Source organism: Mauremys reevesii, linkage group 5 (genome assembly GCF_016161935.1).
Source record: "Mauremys reevesii isolate NIE-2019 linkage group 5, ASM1616193v1, whole genome shotgun sequence".
In the NCBI taxonomy this organism is placed as follows: domain Eukaryota; kingdom Metazoa; phylum Chordata; order Testudines; family Geoemydidae; genus Mauremys; species Mauremys reevesii.
The window spans coordinates 131,472,608-131,497,674 of NC_052627.1; the positions used below are offsets into that span (position 1 = coordinate 131,472,608).

Below are 25,067 nucleotides of genomic sequence, written 5' to 3' on the forward strand. Positions count from 1 at the left end.
TTCCCGTCACCTCCTTTCCAATTTCAATCCTCCCCTCACGTTAGTGACCTGATGGTATAGCCAGGTGGAGGCGGGGTGGGATGACAGAACAGCTAGGGCACTAATGCGTCTTTGCGGTGCTGTCCTTCGTTGCTTCATTGTGTGTGACCGCTGCGTGCTGGCATGTGCTCCTGCGGCCGGTCTGCCCCGAGAGGTCAGGGCAGCAGGAACCCTCTGTCCCGCAGCTCAGAAAATGACAAGGCAGAGCTGCTGGAGAGTAGCCTTCTGAAGGACAGGTGCATAGCTCCGTCCTGGATTTCAGGTGCCTGAGTGAAGCCCCAGGCTGTTGTGGCAGCACAACATCTTTGCTCAGATTTGGATGGGCCTGGCTGCTAAGTAAGTGGGCCGCAACCCACCCAGGCCCATCTGTGGCTACGCCCCTGATTCTCAGCCAAAGGGTTGAAAATACTGGTGAAAGAATATGTGGTAAGCGATCTTGTGGAGATAGGATAACGTCTTGTTGGTCACGTTTAGTCTCTAGAAAGGCTAGCATGTTATGATTTTGTTTAATATGTAACTGTTTCCAAAATTCTCACTCTCTCTTGCTTGAATCGCTGTTCTTTGATGATAAATTTATTCCTGTTTTCACACACACTTTCTTTTTAAGTTCTGTGTGTTCAGTTGAGCAGTGGCCCTGAGTAGAATTGTACTATTCTTTTGGGATTAGTGGATCTAAAAGCGATGTGAGTTTTCAATCGAACAGGAGCGCAGCACTCCAGGGGGATTCTTGAAGGGATTCTTGATTAAGTATTGATAAAAATGGAACACAAATACCTATGAGTCTCTTCACAATCTAGACCATTTTTAACACAATGGGATCACTATGGAACACCATTCGTGCCTTGAATCACATGTTCCATCCTGCCTAACTAAACAAAGGGCAGCTACCAAGACCCCCCCATGCCCTTCAGTGTTGCCATTACCTTCTTCTGTACCTACACAACAACAAGATAAGGATTGCATAAAAGACAGGGCCGGCTCTAGGCACCAGCAAACCAAGCACGTGCTTGGGGTGGCACCTTTTCAGGGATGGCATTCCGGCCATCTTTTTTTTTTGTTTTGTTTCGGGTGGCAAAATCCTAGAGCCAGCCATGACAGCAGCAGCACATTGTGCGCAGGGGTGCCCTGCGGCTGCTGCGGTTCACGCCACAAGGGAGCAGGTCCCACACCTTGTGGCTGGGCCGGGCAGGGTCCGAGCAGGGGACACTCGGGCTGGGGGCCGCCCTGTGGGGCACACGGCACCGCCTGCAGGTGCCGCAGGGCGACTGCCCCCTAGCACCACAGCCGGGGTTGGGTGAAGCGGCTCGAGCCACCCAGGGACTGCGACAGGGCGGCCAGAAGCAGCAGCAGTGGGGTCATAGAGGGGTCAACAAAATCTACAGCAGCTAATTGTGATGCTACAAACAGAATTGTGACCATAGGTGAGAAATACCTAGTACATGAATTCTAAAATCCAGTCCTGTGCAAGAATGAAACTATGGTAAAACACAGGAAATGATTTAGAATTTCCTTTTGTTGAATACTTTGAGTGTTCCATAGCTCAAGTCTTTAAGTTGCACGATTGTTTTATGCCTCTTTGATGGCGGGGTAGAGGACTGTCGCTTTTCCAGTCCTGATTTTTCTGTTTATAGTCTGGACTGTGTCCTCATGAGTTACAAGAAGAAATGCAAACCAGCGGAAGCCATCTCTCTCCTTCAAACCTGCTGTATTCTCAAGCCCTCACCTACTGATGTATAAAGCAAAATTATTTGGATTAGTCACACGATAACTTTCTCTCATTTATAGGAAATGTGTCTTTATTTAAAAGTTACACTCCTAATTTTAAAATACTAATAAGCACAGCCCACAACTTGCACAGTGCCTTGGTAATCTGGAGTATGAGCTGGTGAAGAGGATTTCATGTTTGCATTTCAGAATCTAGAAGCAATGTATTGTTGCCAGTGACTACTGCGTTCTAGATCAATTTGAAGAATATGTTTGGGTATCTGTCCTCTTCCCTGTCTCCTTCATGCCCCAATTTAAAGGTGTCTCTTCTGACACACTACTAAAGGGATGGGCCATGCCTGCACTACCACTTATGTCGTCAAAATGTCTGTTGCTCATGTCTCTTCCTCGAGTGATATATGTTACGCTGGCATAAGTGCGTCATTGGCAGGAGAGCTTCTCCCACTGACATAGTTTCTGCCGCTCACTGGAGTGGCTTTTTCATGCCGACCGGAGAGCTCTCTCTCATTGGCATAGAGCGGCTTCGCCACATGCACTGCAGAGGAGTAGCTGTACGGTCCAGCTGCAGCGCTGTAAGTTGCCTTATTTTTCGGACCCGTTTGCCATAGTCTGCAGACCCCCAAGGGTCCGCTGACCACAGGCTGAGACCCACTAATTTGAGAGACTGTCAGATAGAGGGTTTTCTTTGCAAAGCCGCTCTGCTGGTCAAGGGAAAGGGAACAACAACAAAAATGTTGTTAAGATAAAAGCCTTCCTTAGTGTTTTACACCTCCAATGCTGTCACTGTTTTTCTTTCTTCTTCTGGATCTTCAGTAGAAAGTTACCAAGATTTTTAAAGGGATGTTTGCCATGGGACTAAGCAGCTTGAGGTCTCTGTATACCAGTCTCCCGACTTTGTATCCGAGTGTTTAACGTTGGACAGCTGCAGGGTCTCGTTAACACCTCTGACTCTCTGGGCCTGATCTTCCATCTAAATGAATACAACAAGCGCCACCCACTGACCAATGCAGATAGAAGGGAACACTGACTAGCTGCCCTTTCCATCAGCCCCATCCATCCTGTGCACCAAAGGAGGTGGGGCTCATGGAAAAGCCACCATGTGAGCTGCAATGAAGACTGTACTGGTCTGTCGCATCTTACGCTGGGGTTACGTTCCGCAGTCAGCATGTAAAGCGAAAATCTCCTATAGTCAAAATGACCCTTGAAAATCCCTTAAATCACCCATAAAGTACAGTTTTGTGTATACAACCCTGTACAGTACTATGTATTGTATACAGCAATGTACAGTACAGTATAAAATAGACTACAAATGCACAATTTTACAATATTTTTAACAACATAACAGACGGAAGAATGAAAGAATAAAAAATGAACAGTACAGTACAATGCAGTACTGTAAACCTGAACAGTCACCAGTCATCCTGGATATTCTTGCTAGTCTTGTACTGTACACACTCCAATGATTAGTCTTCCTCTTCCCCTGACAACACTATAATTGAGTCATCAGGGCTTGATGTCGATCCAGGAGACGATGGACCAGGCTTGAGTGATGGAGAGCGAGTCGTAAACGAAGTGGTTGGCTTTGGTTTAGCTCGAGAAGTTGATTGTGTAGGCTCTGCTGCTGCTGGTTGTTTTTTCTTTAAAAACATGGTGATTGGCAACTGTTGCTCTTGTCACTTGAGCTCCTCAAACATTTCTTGGTACGGTCTCAAATCATCTGTAATACTACGTGCGATTTTGAGGCTTCGTTCCACAGAAGGATCTGTGACGATGCAGTTCTGGCGGGACCCAACTGAGAGTGCCAATTCAGGACCAATTGCTCAAACAGGGCAGTCACAGCCCAAGGCTGGGGTTTTTCCACCTCTAAGGCAAACCAAACCAGCCAGACAAAAAGGACTTTGGTTTCACTCCACTGGCTAATCACAAGTCACACAAGCAATTTCCTTAGACACTCCAGTCTCCCAGTATCCCCACCAGTGCCACTCGTCCTGGGGATGAATAGTTATGAAAACCAACACCCCAATAAAAGAAAAAGGTTCTCTCGATTCCAAAGAATCAAGCCCCAGACCCAGGTCAATATACACATCAGCTCTTACCCACAAATCACGCTGTTGCCAGTCCTTTAGAACCTAAAATCTAAAGGTTTATTCATAAAGGGAAAAAGGTAGAGATGAGAGCTAGAATTGGTTAAATGGAATCAATTACATACAGTAATGGCAAAGTTCTTAGTTCAGGCTTGTAGCAGTGATGGAATAAACTGCAGGTTCAAATCAAGTCTCTGGAGTACATCCCCAGCTGGGATGGGTCATCAGTCCCTTGTGTAGAGCTTCAGCTTGTAGCAAAGTCCCTCCAGAGGTAAGAAGCAGGATTGAAGACAAGATGGAGATGAGGCATTAGCCTTATATAGGCTTTTCCAGGTGTAAGAACCTCTTGGTTCTTACTGTGGAATATTACAGCAAAATGGAGTCTGGAGTCACATAGGCAAGACCCTGCATACTTTGCTGAGTTACAAGGAGTATCTGCCTTCTCTCCATGGGTCAATTGTGTAGCTGATGGTCCTTAATGGGCCATCAAGCAGGCTAGGCAGATCTAACACCAACTTGTCTGGGGTGTCACCCAGAAGCAGAGCACAAATACAAAATACAGACAGTATAGAGCCAATACTTATAACTTCAACTACAAAATGATACATACATATAGACAGCATAATCATAACCAGCAGCCCATAACCAGGTCTTAGACACCTTATATGATCCCCTTTACATAAGATTTGGTGCCACTACAGGACCTTGGTTGCAAACCCTGTTCTATACGGTCCCAGTGTATATCAATAATTTCACACCCCCAACGCAAAATTGATGCAGTAAGGGATGACACAAACATCACTGACTGCATCCCAAGAGCTCCCCATCCTTGGGTCTGTCTCACTACAGCTAGTGTTGGGTTAGAGGCCGTACCAGTATATAACAGAAATGGTTTATCAAAGTCATGTTCAATAACATGATTGAATCTCTTTACAAACTCAAGGTAAAACTTAGTTTGAACAACAGTGGATTGGATCTGCTTTTGCCTAACAGAAGTCACTGGCTGATGGGGCGGGCTCTCTGTGCTAACAGCTATTAGCAAGTCTTTCTTTTCCCTGCCAGCCAGGTAATTTGCATCAACACAAACACTAGCTTTTAACTTCTTAGCTGCTACCAATTCCAAGGCTGGACTCTGTCTTACAGAGATACCACACAAATCCAAAGGGTCTGAGGGTGAGAGTTTGCTTGCTCTCCCCTGCATCCTCAAGCATTCAGCCATAAAACTGTTTTGTTCTGAAACACCAGTAACCAAATCTGTCCTCAGACCCTGAAGCACCGACTGCTCACTCACAGAATCAGCATGGAGACATTCCTGTTCCAACACCATTGTCTTCCCAACAAGCTGGTCAAACCCCAGCCACTTGGTTATAAGGCTGCTCAACTATCCGTGGCCCCACAAAGTCACAGGACCTCCTGGTCAACCTCCTCCTCGCCCTGGCTAAAATGGCCATCCACACAACCAGGGAGAGGCGGTTGGCCAATGGAGACTCCTGCGACTGCAGGGCTTGTTTCCAATCCTTAGTCCGTTCACGTATCCGGGCGGAGTTCCTCTGGGTGGTGTCCACTGGCTCCTTTGACGCTTTCGAGGAGCAGTGGGCGCTGTCCGGGGTTCTCTGCTTGGTGTCCCCGTCAGGCTCCCTTCTTATGACCCTTTGACCGCACTCCTGTCCCTGTTCTTTTATTAGTTGTCCCTCAAAATTAGTAGGTTTCTGAGGTCCTGTAGATCCTCCCCTTAGGCTGGGGGGGGGGATCTTTTAGCATTGGGAGGGCTTCCGCCCGCCCAGTTTCCCGGAAACCCAATAGATACAGTGACAAACTTGTCATAAAATAATCCCACGTAATTTAAGAAATGCTTTCTATCCCATTCAGACTGTTTAACAGAATGAACAGCGAAATGGTTCAAATTAAACATATGCTCTGGCAACATGAATAATCCTACAGAGCTGTACCATACATCTCCGCAGTGAAATGTCATTACATGCCACTGGAAGCCAGTGTCACAAATTTGCATTATTTTTATCTTCCCTATAAATTATAACAATACTCTCCCACTCTAAAATAAAATATTTTTAATTACTACCTAGAATTTATGTTAATCTGTAGACAGGCCCTGATGTTTTAAAGATATTCTTCCCTGGTGAAAAGGTTAACTTGTGGTAATTTCACACTCGTATAAAGCTTTCTCATTATGAGGTTTGGAAAATTTTAATTAATAATAAACTATCACCATTTAAAAAAACAAACAAACAAAATAAAAAAACTTCCTTAACAGCTTTTACTCCATCTGAGATCTTTTCTAAAGCTGCCCACACTGTATCTTTCAAAGGGAAAGTCAGTGGATCCATTCACAACAGAAAATTTCTGGCTGTTAGGAACTGAAACTTCCTTGATTAAATCACTTTCACACCCTTCAGTTGCAGTAAACTGCTTCCACAGGTTACCATGAGGATTCCTTTCCCTAGGAGCTTCTCTAAGCAGCAATTCACCCCTCTCAGAAATTCTGCCCTTCCCTGCTTCACCTAGGGCTTGCTCTAAGTGAACACTTTCCTGAGCCCCCACAGACTCTTTCTGGGTCTCACTTATATCCAGAATCACCTCTGGCCCATCAGGCAGATTCATACACAATCCCCTTTCAAGCAAACTTACATACTTTCTAGATAACCGGTTAGAAGCATTCTCCTTCCCTTGGCCATGCACAAGTTCAGGAATCTTTTCCTTCTTGCTACAAGTTGTCAAACTGTCAGTAGGTAACACAATTAAATCACCTTTTTGCTCCCCTTGTGCCCTGGCTAGGGTATCACCCTGATTAGACAGAGTTGCTACACCCTTTTCCAACCACACATTAGCAACTGGCAAACTACAAGCACCAGAATTGTCTGGTCTCTGGGACTTTGCTAGGACACTAACTGGATGCAACCTAGTTATAGCGCCATTCTCCCCAGCAGACACAAACTTAGGACCATTCCCTTCCTGGGCTTTAGCTGTATTTACAACCAACTCTGAGACAACTGAATCACCCTCTACCATCACAGGCTGAAAGGCACCTTCTGTCTGCTCCACAGACACAGAAGAGCCGGAGACACATAATCATTCAGCAGACACACAGCTTGGGATCTCATTTCCCTTGTCCCAGCACACAGGGCTGTTCACAGACAACTGCTTGGAGACTGGGGTAGCTCCTCTCCATAGGCAAGTCAATACCCCTGACAGACACAGGCACATTCCCTTCACTGTCACATTTCTCCACACAGGAAACAGGTAAGGGATAGGGACACTCATCTTCCACTATCCTTGTCTTCCCAAACTGCTGACTAGACAAAGCCACCAGCTCACAAGGCTGCCTAGGCTTCTCCAAACTTTCCCTACCAGGCACATTGCCACTCCCAATGAAGAAGCTGCTGCTTTTTTTACTACACTGAGCTACTTTCAGCAAATCACAGTTACCCATTTCAGGTTCACTTTTACAAGCTGCACTAGCCACCAATCCATCACCCATCACAAATCTACCCTCTCCTTCCTCAGTTAGGGCTTCCACCTGACCTTTTTCTTTAATTTGCTCCTGAGAAACATTTTCCTCACCAATGAGATCTTTCTGCTCTTGATCTAACTCCATTCACAGACACACTGCTTTCTGGCACAGACAAACCTTTGGAGCAACCCTCCTCAGGCAAACCATTGCCCACAATAGACATAGGTGTAAGATCATTCCTGTCCTGTGACTGGCTACCTGAACTGAACAAAGCTTTAACATTTTCCCCAATTAAAAGATCTTTAGGCAATAACTTCCTTACCCCAGCGATAAGTTCATGCTTAGCCCCATTCCATTCGAGGTGGATTCTGGCTAAAGGCACACGGACAGTAAACTCATAGAGGATCACAACATTCACACTCTGATTTGGTAAATAATCTTCCTCTTTGACTAGATCTGCTTTAACAAGAGTGATGTTAGATGCCATAATTTGCCCTAAACAGCCTTTACCATTGATTTTTACACTCTCTATGAATTTTCCATTACCACTCCCATACATAGCACTGGCACAAATTATGGAGCCACCTTCTACTGAACACACAGTAACAGCAGCTACATAAAAGGTGGCAGTGTTGGGGTACATTTGCAGTGATGAGCTGCTAAAATCTTAACAACAGGTTCTGTATAAAAAGTTCTGATTTAAGGGATGTGCCAGAGCATGCATTTTTTGTACCAATAGGGTTACCATACGGCCGTATTTTCCCAGGAGGAATTTTTAAATTTTAAAAAATCCGCCCAGACAGCGATTTAAGAACCGAAAAGCCTGACATGTCCAGGAAAATACAGATGTATGTTAACCCTATCTAAAGTTCTTTTTTAAAAAGATGGGCCTGAACTAGAAATGAGCTCCTTTTCACATGTGTGGGTCCCCAGATATCCCTATTTTATAGGGACAGTCTCAATTTTGGGGTCTTTTTCTTATATAGCCTCCTATTACCCCTCACCCTCTGTCCCGATTTTTTCACACTTGCTGTCTGGTCACCTTAGGGTGTGCACATGTGTGGGTCCCAGCTGCTCCCTGCCCCCCCTCATTGAAGCAGGTGTGCAGGGTTACTGCCCTGAGAACTGCAGGGCACCAGTGGACATGGGGCTGGCTGCAGACAGGGGCGTAGGGCAGGGCTAGCTGGAGGCAGGGGGTGTGACACGGGCTGGCTGCAGGCGGCTGCGGGCAGAGGGTGGCTGTGGGCAGAGGGTGGCTGCGGGCGGCTGTGGCAGGGGGCAGGGAAGGCGGGGGGGAGCGGGGGAGGGGCGCAGATACTCACACGGGGAGGGGCTGGGAGCAGCCCGAGCAGCAGGACGCAGCCGGGGACTCACCAGGCAGCAGCAGGAGCCCCAGGGCCGGAGCTCCGAGGAGCAGCAGCAACAGGGCCAGGAGGCAGCTCACATGGCTCCCGCAGCACAGCGCCCCCCGGCGGCTGGGAGGAGGAATTACAGCCTTCCCAGCCAGAGCCCATCAACGCTTCCCTCGCAGGGAAGCCAGTTAACAACGGTTCTAAAACCGCTTCTAAATTTAACAACCGGGTCCTGCCAACCGGCTCAAGCTCACCCCTGTACATTTGGTTACACCCAGACACCTGCTCAGAGTTATACAACATACCAACATTGTTATAAACTGGACTTTCAAGAGGATACAGTTTCTGCTGTTCTTCCCTTGCGTTTTTGACTTGGAGCTGGAGTCTAGCCGTCTCCTGTTGCATCTGTGGAGTTTTCTCCTCAGCAGCCAGCAGCTCCAGACGCCCCCTACGAGCTTTCTCTTCTCTCTTAGCAGCTACTTTCTTTCTTTTATCAGCCTCTTTCTCCAGCTGGGCCAAGGCTTGCCCCTCTTCCATTTGAATTTTTGCCAGTTTTTGCTCATGTTCAGACTGCAGGCTGTCTCCCAAGGCTTGAAGTTTCATTGCTTTTGCTGATGCTTTCTGTCTCATGGTCAGAAGGGTTAGTCCTGGCAAGAAAAACAGAAAAATGACAGTAGGTTTCAAAGCCACTAAGAGTGTAATGTGCAAACCAGTGTGTTGTCTCTGGGAGGTGATGCACAGAGCCCCTGGATCCTGACCCATAGGGATAATGGAGCCAAGGGAAATTCTTCACAGTGCTGAGTGCTCATTGGGGATAATCCGTCTGCACTGACAATCCTAGGGAACAATATGATATATTCAAATCATGACACTGCAAGAGCCAATACTGGCCTAGTCCACAGTGAGTGACCCCTGGAGCTCTCAGGAGAGCCAAGGGAAGGGAACGCGGAGGTGACAGGACAGGACATTCTGTTCTGGTGCCTCAGACATCTAGGATACCCCTCGATAATGACCGACTCTCACTGACACTTGTAATCACTTTCCCAGCTGACACCCTACTCTGTCTAGGAACTCAGCACAGGGAACTGCTTTGCACCTTTCCAGCAGTAATGAGACCCAGCTAGAGATGACTGTTTCCCAGGCGGGTACTGGAACAGAGCAGAGGACCTCTTACCGTCTTGGTGTTGGTGGTGGGGACAGCAGACATGGACAGATCGTATGTCTGAGATTTCGTGCTGAATGTTCGGAATCCCTTGATCCATCTCCTGTACTCCTCTCTCACCTGGAGAGTGAGGGACACGGTCACTGCACTATGTAACTAACGCTGAGAAGATCAGACATGGCCACCATGAGGCCAGTGAAGGTGCTGGGGGGTTGATGACAGGCACGGGCGTTACCTGGCGATTGAGGAGACAGTGCACCAGGAAGATGAAGGCTCCCTGCAGGCTGTTGACGATGGTGAATAAATACGCCATGACTGTGGCTGCTGGGCCGACTTGGAGGAGACCAAGGCTCCATGAGCAGCCCAGAAGGAAGAGCTGAGCGATGGCTTTAAAGGTCAGTAACCTGGATAAAGGCAGATGGAGAGATCCCGTTACAATAACTCTATGGAGAGCAATTGGGTCAGGAGGATCTGAGCAGGGTGGGGTGGAGCTACTGTCCCCTGCTTTCCTGTGTGGGACAGGGTTACTCTCAATGCAAACAAACTGGGAATTCATTCCCATGGATCCTAGATATGCTGTTCCCCTCCTGCAATCCCTCACTCCCTTCTGGTGCCAAAGACCTTCCAAACCAAGGCATCTGACCCTCCAGGATTGTTTTGCTGCCTTCTCACCTGTGGTCTTTGACAGTGGACACATCTGCATTGAGGGAGGAGAGTTTGTTTCTCAGGATCCACAGGGTCAGGACAAAGAACGTTATATTTATCTATGGAAAGAGCGGGAAATATTTCCTGTAAAACATCCCATCCGGGGCTGGTGACTCCAGCTGAGGCAGAGAACAATCCCAGGGGACCGAGCCAAACACTGCAGAACCAGGGACTGCTCATTTCCAGTGGGAATCATCCCCTCTATTGTAATATCCCCTGGCAGCTGTCGGTCCCTCCCCATGCATGGAGCTGACAGCACAGCCAGGGCTGATCTGGATCAATGGGATCACAGAGGCCAGATGCTGCTCAGAGTTCAATATGGAGCCTCTCCAGCGGAGTCAGGAGTTATTTTGGGTTTACACTGGTTTAACTGAGAGCAGAATCTGGCTCAGAGATTCCAGATCCTGCCTCTAGAATACTTCCTGCCACTTCCAGGCTGTAACAAATTCCCCACCCCTCAACTTCCCCAGGGGAATATGTAGGGACATTTGTTCCCTCCCCCCCTACAAAAACCACTGCAGAGTGCAGCCCTCTCCCTTCCTCATTCCTTGGGTCATTAACTAGACTAGACCAAACTCTTCTGTCTTCACTTGGCAAAATCCTGCTGACATCCCTGGGACCTGGGCACGAGCATGGGCGCCAACTTATATGGGCTCCTGGGGCTTTAGCCCCAGGAATATTCACAGTCAGGGTCTCAGCTCCAGCAATATTTGGAGCTAGGTTTCTCCCCTGCTCTGGGCTGCCGGCAGCCGCCTGGAGCCCAGAGCCTTTTAAATCCCAGCCGCGGCCGGGAGTCAGAGGGCTCTGCGCTGCCTGCTGTGGCGGGGATCCCAGAGCCCTCTGACTCCCCGCCGCGGCTGGGATTTAAAGGGCTCTGGGCTCCCCGCGGCGGCCAGCAGCCCAGGGCCCGTTGAATCCCCGGCCCAGGCCGCTGCTGGCCCCCTCCCCAGACCCCTGCCTCAACGGCCCCCCCGGACCCCCACCCCCGATCTAAGCACCACTGGTCCTTGTCCCCCGATTACCCCCTCCCGAGACCCCTGCCCCTAACTGCCCCTTGGGACCTCAGCCCCTATCTAAGCCTCCCTTCTCCTTGTCCCCAACTGCCCCCTCCTGAGATCCCACCCAACTTCCCCCCAGGACCCTCCTACCTGTCCCCTGATAAACCTCCTGGACTCCCATGCCTATCCAATTGCTGCCTGTCCCCTGACTGCCCCTCCGAACCTCTGCCCCATCCAACCCCCCCTGCTCCTTGTCCCTTGATCGCCCCCCGGAACCGCCTACCCCTTCTCCAACCCCCAAACCGCTTACTGTGCCATTCAGACCAGCGTGTCTGGCTCCGTGCAGCTCCAGACAGTTGCTGCCATGCTCCCCCATGGAGCCCACAGCCCTCTCCCACCCCCAGCACCTGCCTTCCAGATTTGAACACCTCAAAATTCAGGAGTGCTCAAGCTCGGTTTGGGCAGCTTTTACTTCATTTCTCTCAAATCAGTTTCCCCTGCAAGGTGCCAACTGAAGGTGTTGGAGAACAGAGAGATCAGGTGGCCTCCTAATGCCTGGAAAAGAGACAAAGGCCGGAGGAGGGAGTGTCAGTGCCTGTGTGAACTTCTGGGAAGTGCACGGTGTGGAAGGGGATGCTGTGATGCTTTGGAACAACTCCATACAAAGCCAGTCAGGACTCTGGGGGAGCCTCCTCTCTCGGAGCATACTGTCTCCAGGGCAAGAAGCTTACACCTTCCTGGGTCTGACCTCAGAGCATTCAGCATGCCCTTCCACATCATGCACTTTCCACAGTGAGTCTGCCCAGGCTGGTCCTGGGGCAACCAGAGGTCCCTGCACCCCAACTTCGCAGTCAGATGTGACTCTCAGCCAGACAGTAAAACAGAAAGTTTATTAGATGACGGGAACACAGTTTAAACAGAGCTTGTTGGTACAGAAAACAGAACCCCTCTGTCAGGTCCATCTTGGGGGGTGGGGAGCCCAGAACCAAGTTCTGGGTCTCTCCCCATTTCCCCAGCCAGCTCCAAACTGACACTCCCTCCTCTGGCCTCTGTCTCTCTTCCGGACAAGGAGGCCACCTGATCTCTTTGTCCCCAACACCTTCAGTTGGCATCTTGCAGGGGAAACTGAGGCACCCACACAGTATTCAGAGAAAATATTAAGAACATTCCCACTTCATCACAACAGGTGCAACAAAACATAATACTGTATATTGAAGTAGGCAAGTGCTGCTTCTGACTTTCCACTTTTAATTGACCCTTGTAATCTTGTGGCACTGACGCGTTGTAGCTTCATTATATATTGGCTTACAGGGCGGGAGCGGGGAGGCACCACCATTTTGGGCCCCACTAAAAATTATACAAACCTGCTGCCTATGGGCACAAGTAACGGCTGCAGGCCTGAGGGCACAGCACAGGGACTAATCCCGGGACTGACCACAGCAGATGAGCCAGGTGGGATCTAACTGGGTCTTCCCTTGTGTTTTATGGGCCACGTTCCCCTCCCTGCTTCACTGAAATCAATGGGGTCACAGGTGAGAGGAGAATGGGGCACTCTGGTTCTGTGAGGTACCCACCAGGATTATGGCACAGACTGGACCCAGGAAGCTCCAACGAAAGCCCCTCTCCAGGCTGAGCCAGCAGCTACAGGCAGGGAGGAAGAAGAAGGTGACTTTAATGGGATTACTGCCCTTTTTCAGTCCTGGGGGCAGAGAGGGGGTGTCACAGGGCAGCTGGCTCTCAAAAGCAAGATGGATCTCAGCCTGCCTGTGACATGGCTGACTGTATTGCGAGTAGCAGGCTAACAGCCCTTCCCATGTACCTCAGCATCTCCTGCTTTCAGCCACCACTTCCTCTTCCACCTCCTCAAATGACCCTTTCAGGTGGATGGGCGCAGTATTGATGGAGGGCCAGACATGCAGCAGATGGACATTGGCCTAGCTACACTGAAGGAAGTGGAGCTGCCCTGATTTACACCAGCTGAGGATCTCGCCTGGGGTGTCTAGAACACGCCACACCCTGTTTTAGTGGAGTCGCTCACTTTAGAGAGGGGATCCGCAGGGATTTGCACACAGGAAGAAGATGCATTTGTTTCCTACCCACCAGCCCCACAAACCCAGCCTGGGACCTGGGAGTCAAGCTGGGATCTTTCTGGCTTGTTCTTCTGCATCATCAGTGGGGTGAGGAGTGTAGATGGCTGACAGGGGGCAACTCAACTACAGCGCTCGGGGCAGCTTAGTGTCCCTGGGGATGGGAAGGGTCCCAGGGGGACATTCAGCTCCCAGGCAGGGTGAGCTGGGAAATCGAGGTTCAAGTCAGACCTGGGGTGAGCCGGACAAGCACATGGAAGCCACATCCCAGCTCCCCTTCAGGATGGGCACTGCACGTACTGTTCGAAAGTTCCGTAGCCACCAGGATTCACCGCTGCAGAAATAGCCACCACCAGGGCTGGGAATCCATAGCCGAACGGGTACATGAATCTCTTCTTGAACCGGCTGGCGCTGGTGTAATTCACGACCTGCAGGTTCCTGACGGTGAGGAAGAGGTGCAGCCCCTCCAGGAACATCCAGCTGAAGCAGGCCAGGAAGAGGTAGTGTAGGAGGCCAGCAATGACAGCACACGCCACCTGGGGGAGACAGAGAGCCCAGGGACACTGCGGTGGGGAAGGGAAATGCTGAGTATGGAGTAGACCAGCCAGCGGGTCACACTGGGATTATTGTTAGCACGGCTCTCCAGGTATAGCGCTCCGTGACCCAGAGACGGCAGGTTCCTCGGTCTATGGAGGGTCCTGCGGGTGCACATTGCTGATGCAGGAAGGGAGCAGATTAGTGGTTAGAGCAAAGGAGCAGGGCTCAGGGGACCAAGGTTCTGTTCCCAGCCCTGCCACAGAGTCCCTGGGTGACCATGGACAAGTCACGTAGGAGAGGAATCGAGGCACAGGGAGACTATGACATAGGGATAGAACTGGCTGAACTCCAGGGGTTGGGGACACTCAGAGCACTGTGCCCAGTGTGAAGGGGCCTAACGGGGTGGAAACACGCCCCCCACCTCCCGGGAACACCCCCCCCCCGTGTCCTGCACAGCCCAGAATCCAGGGAGCACAAAGGGGTTCAAAGCCACACACCCCAGCACTGCTGGAGGAACAGGGCAGAGGAGAATCAGGCCGTACCGTACTGCCGGTGTGGATCACCACAGTGAGGAAGAGCAAGTCGGCCAGGAAGAGGCAGAGGCAGAGCTGCAGGTGGAGGGAGGTGCTGACGTTGCGGATGGAGCGGCACAGGAGGAAGGTGAGGATGGCAATGAAGAGGCACAGCAGGGAGAGGGTCAGTCCCACGTAGGTGATGATGGTCAGTGGGTAGCTCTCCTGTAACACAGCAAAGGGAGAATCACCAGTGACCCCAGCCCAGCCCCCTCGGCTCCGACTCAGCCTTTTCCCCAGCAAAGCCTCCAGTCGCTCCAGGGAGAGCTTTGCCCACGACTGGGTGCGGAGCTCAGGGTCAAGCCCTGCGATCCGAGTCTCACGGTGAGATACCGTCACTGTGGTGGGAGCCATTAGGACAGCGAAGCTGGAGAGATGGTCACAGCTGCAGGTGGTGTGAGTGCAGTTCGTGTGCACGGTGGTGCAGCCGTCCGGAGACCAGCTGCCGTTCTTGGCCACCACTTTCCAGTAGACGCAGAGAGCCTCTTCCTCCTCTTTTTTGGCCTGGAAACACAACAGAATCATCCTCAACCTCATCCTCACAGGACCACAGAACGTCGGTTCTGTTATCACATGTCTATAGCAAACCCGAGGCCACCTACAGCTCCACGGCTCTCCCCACGCAGCCCCCAGTGCCCACTGGGGCCATCCCGGTGACAGCGGAGAGAGAACCCAGATCCTGCTGCTGCAAAAGCCCAGGCCCTGCTATTGGAGCAAAAGGGGAATAAATCCTGCTAGCCGTTAGCACTATAAGGAACGTGAGCTGAGCAGTTCCGACAGCGTCCAGCAGAGGGCAGTGCTGTGTGCACACATACCCATATGCACCCTAACCACTTCATTACCGTATCTAAGAGTTTCTTGCTGATTCCCTGAACCCCACAATCTATAGAAAGCGGCTTTCCAGTTATTCCGGCTCAGGGGTGAGCTAGGCGGAGCTGTTACCCTAGAGCACTTTGCACAGCCCTGTGTCGTGGTGCGACCCCCGGTAACCTCCTCCAGTAACACAGCCCCAAGGCGTCAGGAATAAGGAGGCCTCCTCTTCTCAGGACCATCAGGAGCCAGAAAGGCAGCACGGTCCAAATGCCTGGCAGGAGATGGCGCCTTCTACATACCTCTCTGGAGCCCCAGATATGGAGCAAAGTGAGGGGATCTCCCTCCACGCACCTGTCTGTGGCGCAGGGTGAAGTTTGCGGGTCTGGAGAGGTTAATGGGTCTCCCGTCTCCGATGGCTCCACTCACCACCCTGGAGTTGAGGTGACTCTTCTCCAGCTTCCCACCAGCCGGTAGGTTTCCATCGCTGAGACGTTTCGCACTGATTATGGAGTCCAGGGTGGAGTAGGAAATAAAAGCAGCAGCCCCACACCAGCTGGCAGAGGAGATGATCCCTCGTTAGGGTGATTGGGATACAATGGCAAAGAATGAGCCGGCCGGGTGCCCAGGGGGCTCAGTGAGTCTGTGGCAGATCTGGGAATGGAACCCAGGATCCTGGCCACAACTCTTAAGGTTTAGCCACTGGACTGTGCTACCTCCTCCCTCGGAGCCCCCAGGAACGCGTCCGGCTGGAAACGTCCAGCTGCAGGATGCAGAGATGAAGATTCAGTTTTTCTCAGTGGGATCAGGAGAGGGGCTGGCCAGGGATGAGCTTCCGCTGGTGCTGGAGGATTCAGGGTCCTGAATATGGCAGCTGAGGGTACACGTTACCCTGGTCCCCCACATCTCCATTTCGGGGTCTAGCTAGACTAGGGCGTCCCTGCCCTTTCCATTCTCTGGGCCCACTTCATACCAGAGACCCTCTCATGAGCCGTCTCCCCTCTGTGCCCCCAACTCCTCACTGCTGGGGGCTCAAGCTGTGGGACAGGCAGGAACGAAGGTGTTAGCTCCATGGCCACAGCCTGAGAACCACTGGCTCGGCCAGCAAGGAGCACTCCAGGGCTAGAGAAAGAGGCCAGGGCCTGGCCTGGGGATCCATGGGGAGGGAGAGAGGAACGAGGGAGCCCAGTCTGGGGTTCGGTGACTGGGAACCGCTCTGTGCCGTAGTTTGGGCCCTGGTTTCGGATGGTACCTTGTGTGGCTGCCTGAGTGACTGTATCACAGCGCACGTCCATCGTCTCATTGTGAGCGCTCAGTGTGAAGACCTCGCTGTGCTGGCTGCAGTCCCCTGTGACGAGCCGCGTCTCAACAGCTGCAGGGAAGTGGGGTGAGGAATGACAGAGCCCCTCACTGTGAAACCACTTCCCTGGGAATCTGTCCATTCTGGGCCAGATCCACTCCCCTCCCCCTGCCTCTCCCACTTGGAGCTGGGGGGCTTCAGGGCTCTTCCACACTGTGGGAGGGGGAAGTTTGGAGCCCCCCCCTCCAAGTTGCAATGACCACCCCCCATATCCCCTCCCCCCATTCTGGCTGTGTCTCCCTGGGGATGCTGCGTCCCCAGCAGGGGGAGTAGTGGGGGTGGGGGGAGGCGCCTGGCTCAGCGTGGCAGCCCCTAGTGGTGAAATGCCAAATATCACATTTAAACCCTTCTCGGGCATTGCTGTTGCTCCTGGGGGCACTGGCGGGGCTGGGTTATATTTCCTGGTGCAGGGGCAGTGCTGTTCTGTGTCTGTACTGAACACAGGCTCACATCACAATGGTATATAGGCTCTAACTTCCAGTGGATTTGGGGCACAGTGTGTAACCCTGTATCTCATGGCAGCCAGCAGGTGGCGCTGAGAGCCACACGTCCCCCCTCACCCAGAGACTCTGTCGTCACATTCTGTGTTGTACTCTCCGGAGACCGGAGCGCAGTGGCCAGCGCGGCCCGTTCCACGCTCTGCAGCAGGACCGTCACGGCCGACCCCACCTCCCACTTGTCTCCACCGTCCCAGAGGGAGATGCTGTTCAGGAGGGCGTTGAAATGGAGAGTCACGTTCTGGGGACAGGAAAGGAAAAGCCCTGGGAGCGAGGAGTCCGTGGGTTTAGGTGTCAGGTCCCGTGTGTTCCCAGGGGGCATCAGGCATCACAGCCTCTCTCAATTCAGGGGGTAGCAATGCTCTCAGAGGGGGGGTCCACTGAGGCTGAATCGGAGCCTCACAGGGACCTGAAGCTAACTGGGGCTAGAACCCTTTGTCATACGTTCTTCGCTCCCGCTCCCCCATCCCTCCATTACAGATGCCAGGGAACAACATGGTCACAAGCCCACGGCTTCCTAGGCTGTCTCTATGCTGCATCCAGCAGCTGCTGAGAAATGTCTGGCAGGGCAGGGATAGAGCCTAGATCCTGCTGCCTGAAAAACCCAGGTCACTGACAGATGAGTTGAAGGAGAATCCCCATTAACTGTTAGCTGTATAGCACCCCTGATGAACAACAACAGTTCTGAACATGTGGGTGGACAAACACAAACGTGCCCTCACACCACTCGAGGGCATGTACCCGCAGACACAGACAAACACCACTAGAGGGTGCACCCCCTCCCACAGCAGTGGAGGGCAAGATCTTTTCTGAAGAGTATCTACATGTCTCCCTCCCCCAGTGAGACTCCTAACCCAGCACAGCAGCACACAGGGCTCTGGGGTACACACAGGGAACTTGTTTTCAGAGCACATTCAAGGGATGGAGCCTCTCACCTCCAGTGATAACGTCGCATTCCCATCTCCGCACATGGACATCAACATGTTTGAGATTGAATTAAAGAAAGAGCAAAAACAGCTGCTTCCATCGCTCTGGTTTACCTGCAGAAAGACCCAGGGCAGAGTGTGAGTTCTGCAGGCGCTGAAGGGCAACCGACATTGGTGTTGGCCTTATGCAGGAGCCTGATCCCGACACCCTAATTGAGTGAATAAAGCTTTTATATGAGACATTTCCAGGACATGTATGATGGTGCTGTTGCCACAGCAAGAGGTTCAGGTAGCGAAAGGGAACATTTTCTAGTAACAGCTGGAATACATCAAGGCTTGGACTAAGCCCCTTTTTGTTCACGTCGGTGCTCAGTGCATTGACAGAAAGCAGTCAGAGAGTGGCCCCCTGGCACATGCCTTTTGTAGATAATGTAGTGCTCATGTGGGAGAGGAAAGAGGAAGTGAAAGAAGATGACATGAAGGTGCATATTGGAAAGTAATGGCATGCAAATCAGCAGAAGAAATCAGAGTATATGGTCTGTAGATTCAATGCTCTCCTGAAGGAAGAGAATGAGTGTGTAAGTCTGGGGGCCAGCCTCCAGCAAAGCTATACATGTTTTACAAGGTTCAATATCAATTTGCAAACCCCTAGAAGATAATAAGGTGATAAGTAAATGTCAGCATGGACTTGTCAAGAACAAATCCTGTCAAATCAACCTGATAATTTTCTTTGGCAGGGTAACAAGCCTTGTGGATAGGGGGGGAAGCAGCAGATGTGGTATATCTTGACTTTAGTAAGGCTTTTGACACTGTCTCACGTGATCTCATAAACAAACTAGGGAAATACAACCTATATGGAGCCACTCTAAGGTCGGTGAATAACTAGTTGGAAAACCATTCCCAGCGAGCAGTTATCAGTGGTTCAGTCACGGTGGAAAGGCATATCGAGTGGGGTGCCATAGGGATCCGTTTTGGGTCTGGTTCTGTTCAATATCTTCATGAATGATTTAAATAATGGCATACAGAGTATGCTTATAAAGCTTGCAGACGATACCGAGCTGGGAGGGTTTGTAAGTGGTTTGGGGGATAAGATTAAAATTAAAAATGATCTGGACAAACTGGAGAAATGGTCTGAAGTAAATAGGATGAAATTCAACAAGGACAAATGCAAAGTTCTCCACTTAGGAAGGAACAATCAGTTGCACACACACAATGGGAAATGACTGCCTAGGAAGGAGCACTGGGGAAAGGGATCTATGGGTCATAGTGGACCACAAGCTAAATATGAGTCAACAGGGTAATGCTGTTGCAAAAAATGCTAACCTCATTCTGGGATGTATTAGCAGGAGTGTTGTAAGGAAGACTCGAGAAGTAATTCTTCTGCTCTACTCTGCTCTGATGACGCCTCAACTGGAGTATTGTGTCCAGTTCTGGCGCCACATTTCAGGAAGGATGTTGACAAATTGGAGCAAGTCCAGAGAAGAGCAACAAAAATGATTAATGGTCTAGAAAACCCTGTGAAGGAAGATTTTAAAAAATGGTTGGTTTTAGTCTGGAAAAGAGAAGACTGATAGGGTCATATAACAGTTTTCAAGCGGATAACAGGTTGTTACAAGAAGGAGGGAGAAGAATTGTTCTCCTTAACCTATGATAATAGGACAAGAAACAATGGGCTTACGTTGCAGCAAGGGCAGTTTAAATTGGACATTAGGAAAACTTTCCTGTTAGGATAGTTAAGAACTGGAATAAATTGCCTAGGGAGGTTGTGGAATCTCCATTACTGGAGATTTTTAAGAGCAGGTTGGATGGCAGGGATGGTCTAGATAATACTTAGCCCTGCCATCACTGCAGGGAACTGGACTAGATGGCCTCTCGAGGCCTCTTCCGTACCTACAATTCTATGAGAGTACAGGAAAATGATGAACTCAACAAAAAAACTTATAAGTAGACTATGAAAGGTATGGAGTGAAGGGAGAGAAGTGAAGGAGTGCTCTGCGATAGGAGAATGCCTGTCAAACAGAAAAGTAAGATCTAGAGGACATTGATCAGGCCTGCACTTTTGTATGGCTCTGAAAGCTAGGACTGAGGAAAAGCCAGGAGCTCTTCTTGAAGATGGAGGAAGTGAAAATGTTAAGATGGATGCTTGGAGTTACAAAGATGGACCATATTCGACATGAGCGAATTAGGAAGTGAAAGTAGGACCAATTATAGAGAAGCTGAGAGAACTAGGCTCATATGGTGTAGGCGTGTGACAAGAAGATCAGAAGAAAAAACTGGAAACAAGGTACTAAATTTAGATGCAGAAGATAACAGGATTGGGAGACCCCAAACTAGATGGAAGGCCATCATATAAAAGGATTTGATAAGCTGCAGATTTTCCGAGGAACTGCTTCAAGACAAACTGGAATGGAGAAGGACTTGAACAGCTGATCGCATGTAGATGGGACGAGCCTAGAAGGATGAGGAGGATCGGGTCCCAGCGATGAAAGGAACAAACACAGAATTGCCCTGATCTTGGATGGGGTTTACAGGGGTCTCCGTAATACCAACAGCAAAGGTTTTTGTCTGGGAATTTCCATATCGGTGGTACAAAACACAGAGCAAAATCCCCAACAAATGAATGATGGGTTCAAACATACCGGCAGAGAGAAATTCCTGCACGTCTCTTTGATTCCCTCGAACTCAGAACTGCAGTTAATGCTGGGGGCTTGGAGCGATGGGAAGAGAGGAGCAGACGTTAGAGTTTTCATATCAGATTTTCATATCAACTCACTCCTGCCTAGGGGAAAATCCCCCTCTTTTCCCAGCCCCGATGGCTGCTCTCTGGCCACATGCCAGTCCTGCCCTGCCAATAGTTTAACATGCGGCTGCTGCAAAACTCCCTCCCTTCCTCCCTCCCCGTCTCACTCTGTCTCTAAACATTAAAAAGGTTGTAGAGCAGTTTTTAAACTAGGAGATGGGGGAAAGCCGACTGTTGCAGAGGAGCGTGTGGATCGGATACAGACTTCTCTTAGGAGAGAGTCTGATGATAGAGAATCTCCAGGTTATAGTCAGGAGCAGAGGAATGAGAAGTATAATGTAAGGGCCGGATCAGATGATAAACAGTCACATAAAAAAGAATCTGGCACATCAGAAAAAGGCAGGCTAATAAACAGGGACAAGTTTTTAAAGTGCTTGTACACAAATGCCAGAAGTCTAAATAATAAGATGGGTGAACTAGAGTGCCTTGTGATAAAGGAGGATATAGATATAATAGGCATCACAGAAACCTGGTGGACTGAGAGCAATCAATGGGACACAATCATTCCGGGGTACAAAATATATCGGAAGGACAGAACAGGCCGTGCAGGGGGAGGAGTGGCACTATATGTTAAAGAAAGTGTAGATTCAAATGAAGTAAAAATCTTAAGCGAATCCACAGGTTCCATAGAGTCTCTATGGATAGAAATTTCATGCTCTAGTAAAAATATAACAGTAGGGATCTATTATCGACCACCTGACCAGGACAGTAATAGTGATGATGAAATGCTAAGGGAAATTAGAGAGGCTATCAAAATTAGAACCCAATAATAGTGGGGGATTTCAATTATCCCCATATTGACTGGGAACATTTCACTTCAGGACGAAATGCAGAGATAAAATTTCTCGATACTTTAAATGACTGCTTCATGGAGCAGCTGGTACGGGAACCCACAAGGGGAGAGGCGACTCTAGATTTAATCCTGAGTGGAGCGCAGGAGCTGGTCCAAGAGGTAACTATAGCAGGACCGCTTGGAAATAGTGACCATAATACAATAGCATTCAACATCCCTGTGGTGGGAAGAACATCTCAACTGCCCAACACTGTGGCCTTTAATTTCAAAAGGGGGAACTATACAAAAATGAGGGGGTTAGTTAGACAAAAGTTAAAAGGTACAGTGACTAAAGTGAAATCCCTGCAAGTTGCGTGGGCCCTTTTAAAGACACCATAATAGAGGCCCAACTTCAATGTATACCCCAAATTAAGAAAAACAGTAAAAGAACTAAAAAAGAGCCACCGTGGCTTAACAACCATGTAATAGAAGCAGTGAGAGATAAAAGACTTCCTTTAAAAAGTGGAAGTCAAATCCTAGTGAGGCAAATAGAAAGGAGCACAAACACTGCCAACTTAAGTGCAAGAGTGTAATAAGAAAAGCCAAAGAGGAGTTTGAAGAACGGCTAGCCAAAAACTCCAAAGGTAATAACAAAATGTTTTTTAAGTACATCAGAAGCAGGAAGCCTGCTAAACAACCAGTGGGGCCCCTTGACGATGAAAATACAAAAGGAGCGCTTAAAGATGATAAAGTCATTGCGGAGAAACTAAATGGATTCTTTGCTTCAGTCTTCACGGCTGAGGATGTTAGGAAGATTCCCAAACCTGAGCTGGCTTTTGTAGGTGACAAATCTGAGGAACTGTCACAGATTGAAGTGTCACTAGAGGAGGTTTTGGAATTAATTGATAAACTCAACATTAACAAGTCACCGGGACCAGATGGCATTCACCCAAGAGTTCTCAAAGAACTCAAATGTGAAGTTGCGGAACTATTAACTAAGGTTTGTAACCTGTCCTTTAAATCGGCTTCGGTACCCAATGACTGGAAGTTAGCTAATGTAACACCAATATTTAAAAAGGGCTCTAGGGGTGATCCCGGCAATTACAGACCGGTAAGTCTAACGTCGGTACCGGGCAAATTAGTTGAAACAATAGTAAAGAATAAAATTGTCAGACACATAGAAAAACATAAACTCTTGAGCAATAGTCAACATGGTTTCTGTAAAGGGAAATCGTGTCTTACTAATCTATTAGAGTTCTTTGAAGGGGTCAACAAACATGTGGACAAGGGGGATCCGGTGGACATAGTGTACTTAGATTTCCAGAAAGCCTTTGACAAGGTCCCTCACCAAAGGCTCTTAGGTAAATTAAGCTGTCATGGGATAAAAGGAAAGGTCCTTTCATGGATTGAGAACTGGTTAAAGGACAGGGAACAAAGGGTAGGAATTAATGGTAAATTCTCAGAATGGAGAGGGGTAACTAGTGGTGTTCCCCAAGGGTCAGTCCTAGGACCAATCCTATTCAATTTATTCATAAATGATCTGGAGAAAGGGGTAAACTGTGAGGTGGCAAAGTTTGCAGATGATACTAAACTGCTCAAGATAGTTAAGACCAAAGCAGATTGTGAAGAACTTCAAAAAGATCTCACAAAACTAAGTGATTGGGCAACAAAATGGCAAATGAAATTTAATGTGGATAAATGTAAAGTAATGCACATTGGAAAAAATAACCCCAACTATACATACAACATGATGGGGGCTAATTTAACTACGAGTCAGGAAAAAGTTCTTGGAGTTATCGTGGATAGTTCTCTGAAGATGTCCACGCAGTGTGCAGAGGCGGTCAAAAAAGCAAACAGGATGTTAGGAATCATTAAAAAGGGGATAGAGAATAAGACTGAGAATATATTATTGCCCTTATATAAATCCATGGTACGCCCACATCTCGAATACTGTGTACAGATGTGGTCTCCTCACCTCAAAAAAGATATTCTAGCACTAGAAAAGGTTCAGAAAAGAGCAACTAAAATGATTAGGGGTTTAGAGAGGGTCCCATATGAGGAAAGATTAAAGAGGCTAGGACTCTTCAGTTTGGAAAAGAGAAGACTAAGGGGGGACATGATAGAGGTATATAAAATCATGAGTGATGTTGAGAAAGTGGATAAGGAAAAGTTATTTACTTATTCCCATAATACAAGAACTAGGGGTCACCAAATGAAATTAATAGGCAGCAGGTTTAAAACAAATAAAAGGAAGTTCTTCTTCACGCAGCGCACAGTCAACTTGTGGAACTCCTTACCTGAGGAGGTTGTGAAGGCTAGGACTATAACAACGTTTCAAAGGGGACTGGACAAATTCATGGTGGCTAAGTCCATAAATGGCTATTAGCCAGGATGGGTAAGAATGGTGTCCCTAGCCTCTGTTCGTCAGAGGATGGAGATGGATGGCAGGAGAGAGATCACTTGATCATTGCCTGTTAGGTTCACTCCCTCAGGGGCACCTGGCATTGGCCACTGTTGGTAGACAGATACTGGGCTAGATGGACCTTTGGTCTGACCCGGTACGGCCTTTCTTATGTTCTTATGTTCTCTCTCCCCCCTCCATTTACAGTCCGCTTCGCCTGTTCCTCCTGCTCCTGTCCCCCGCATCTCTCCCCCTACCCATGATCCTGGGATTTGCCACCCTCTGGCTGATCTGAGTGTGTTCCAACGTGACTGGGTTAATTTGGAGGCATTCCTCCTTCAAACACAGAGACATTGGCAGCCCTGAGACTGTGCATCAGCGCTCGAGGGCACTCTGAGTGTGAGGGCAGGGGGAGGAGCTGGGTGCCCCCTGCCAGCCTCTGAGACTTCTTGACATGTTTCCATCTTCTCTGCAGAGAGACTTGCTGGGTACAGACACCTCTGATTCCTGAGGAAAACCCACCTTTACACGTTGTTTGGTTCTGGACCCAGCTCCCAGTGGAAGGGATGTAGCCGGTTGGGCAGGCACACTGGTAACTCCCGTTGGTGTTCTCACACTGTGCTCCTGGGCCGCAGATGTCAGGGGATCTGAGACATTCTTTAACATCTGGAAAGGGAAACCAGAGGGGCCCCACTGAGAAGCTGTTTTGAATCTCTGACCATGGAGGTGTTGTCAGCAGGGTTTTGAACCTGGGACTTCCAGCACCACAGT

At 49.4% G+C, this 25,067-nt stretch overlaps 1 protein-coding gene across 1 annotated transcript; it reads right to left on the reverse strand.

Annotated features, from left to right (window-relative positions):
• Positions 1–9,120: 9,120 nt before the first annotated feature.
• Positions 9,121–24,875, reverse strand: LOC120405992 (adhesion G protein-coupled receptor E3-like). Its single transcript, XM_039540095.1, has 14 exons — positions 24,819–24,875; positions 20,963–21,030; positions 18,333–18,437; positions 17,461–17,638; positions 16,793–16,912; positions 15,895–16,115; positions 15,064–15,234; positions 14,701–14,895; positions 13,922–14,157; positions 13,109–13,175; positions 10,504–10,595; positions 10,067–10,235; positions 9,844–9,951; positions 9,121–9,316 (listed from the first exon to the last, which is right to left on the reverse strand). Exons 3-14 carry the CDS (start codon positions 18,378–18,380, stop codon positions 9,311–9,313), a joined length of 1,611 nt encoding a protein of 536 aa, XP_039396029.1. The 5' UTR covers positions 18,381–18,437; positions 20,963–21,030; positions 24,819–24,875; the 3' UTR covers positions 9,121–9,310.
• Between the last annotated feature and the right edge of the window lie 192 nt (positions 24,876–25,067).

Bases quoted from the DNA above. Each gene is read 5' to 3' on its own strand.
- LOC120405992 (XM_039540095.1), bottom strand. From the start codon at position 18,380: ATGTTGATGTCCATGTGCGGAGATGGGAATGCGACGTTATCACTGGAG. The intron at 17,639-18,332 runs GTGAGAGGCTCC...TCCTGTCCCCAG, and splicing joins ATGCGACGTTATCACTGGAG to AACGTGACTCTCCATTTCAA. The intron at 14,158-14,700 runs GTACGGCCTGAT...TGTCTCCCCCAG, and splicing joins TGATCCACACCGGCAGTACG to GTGGCGTGTGCTGTCATTGC.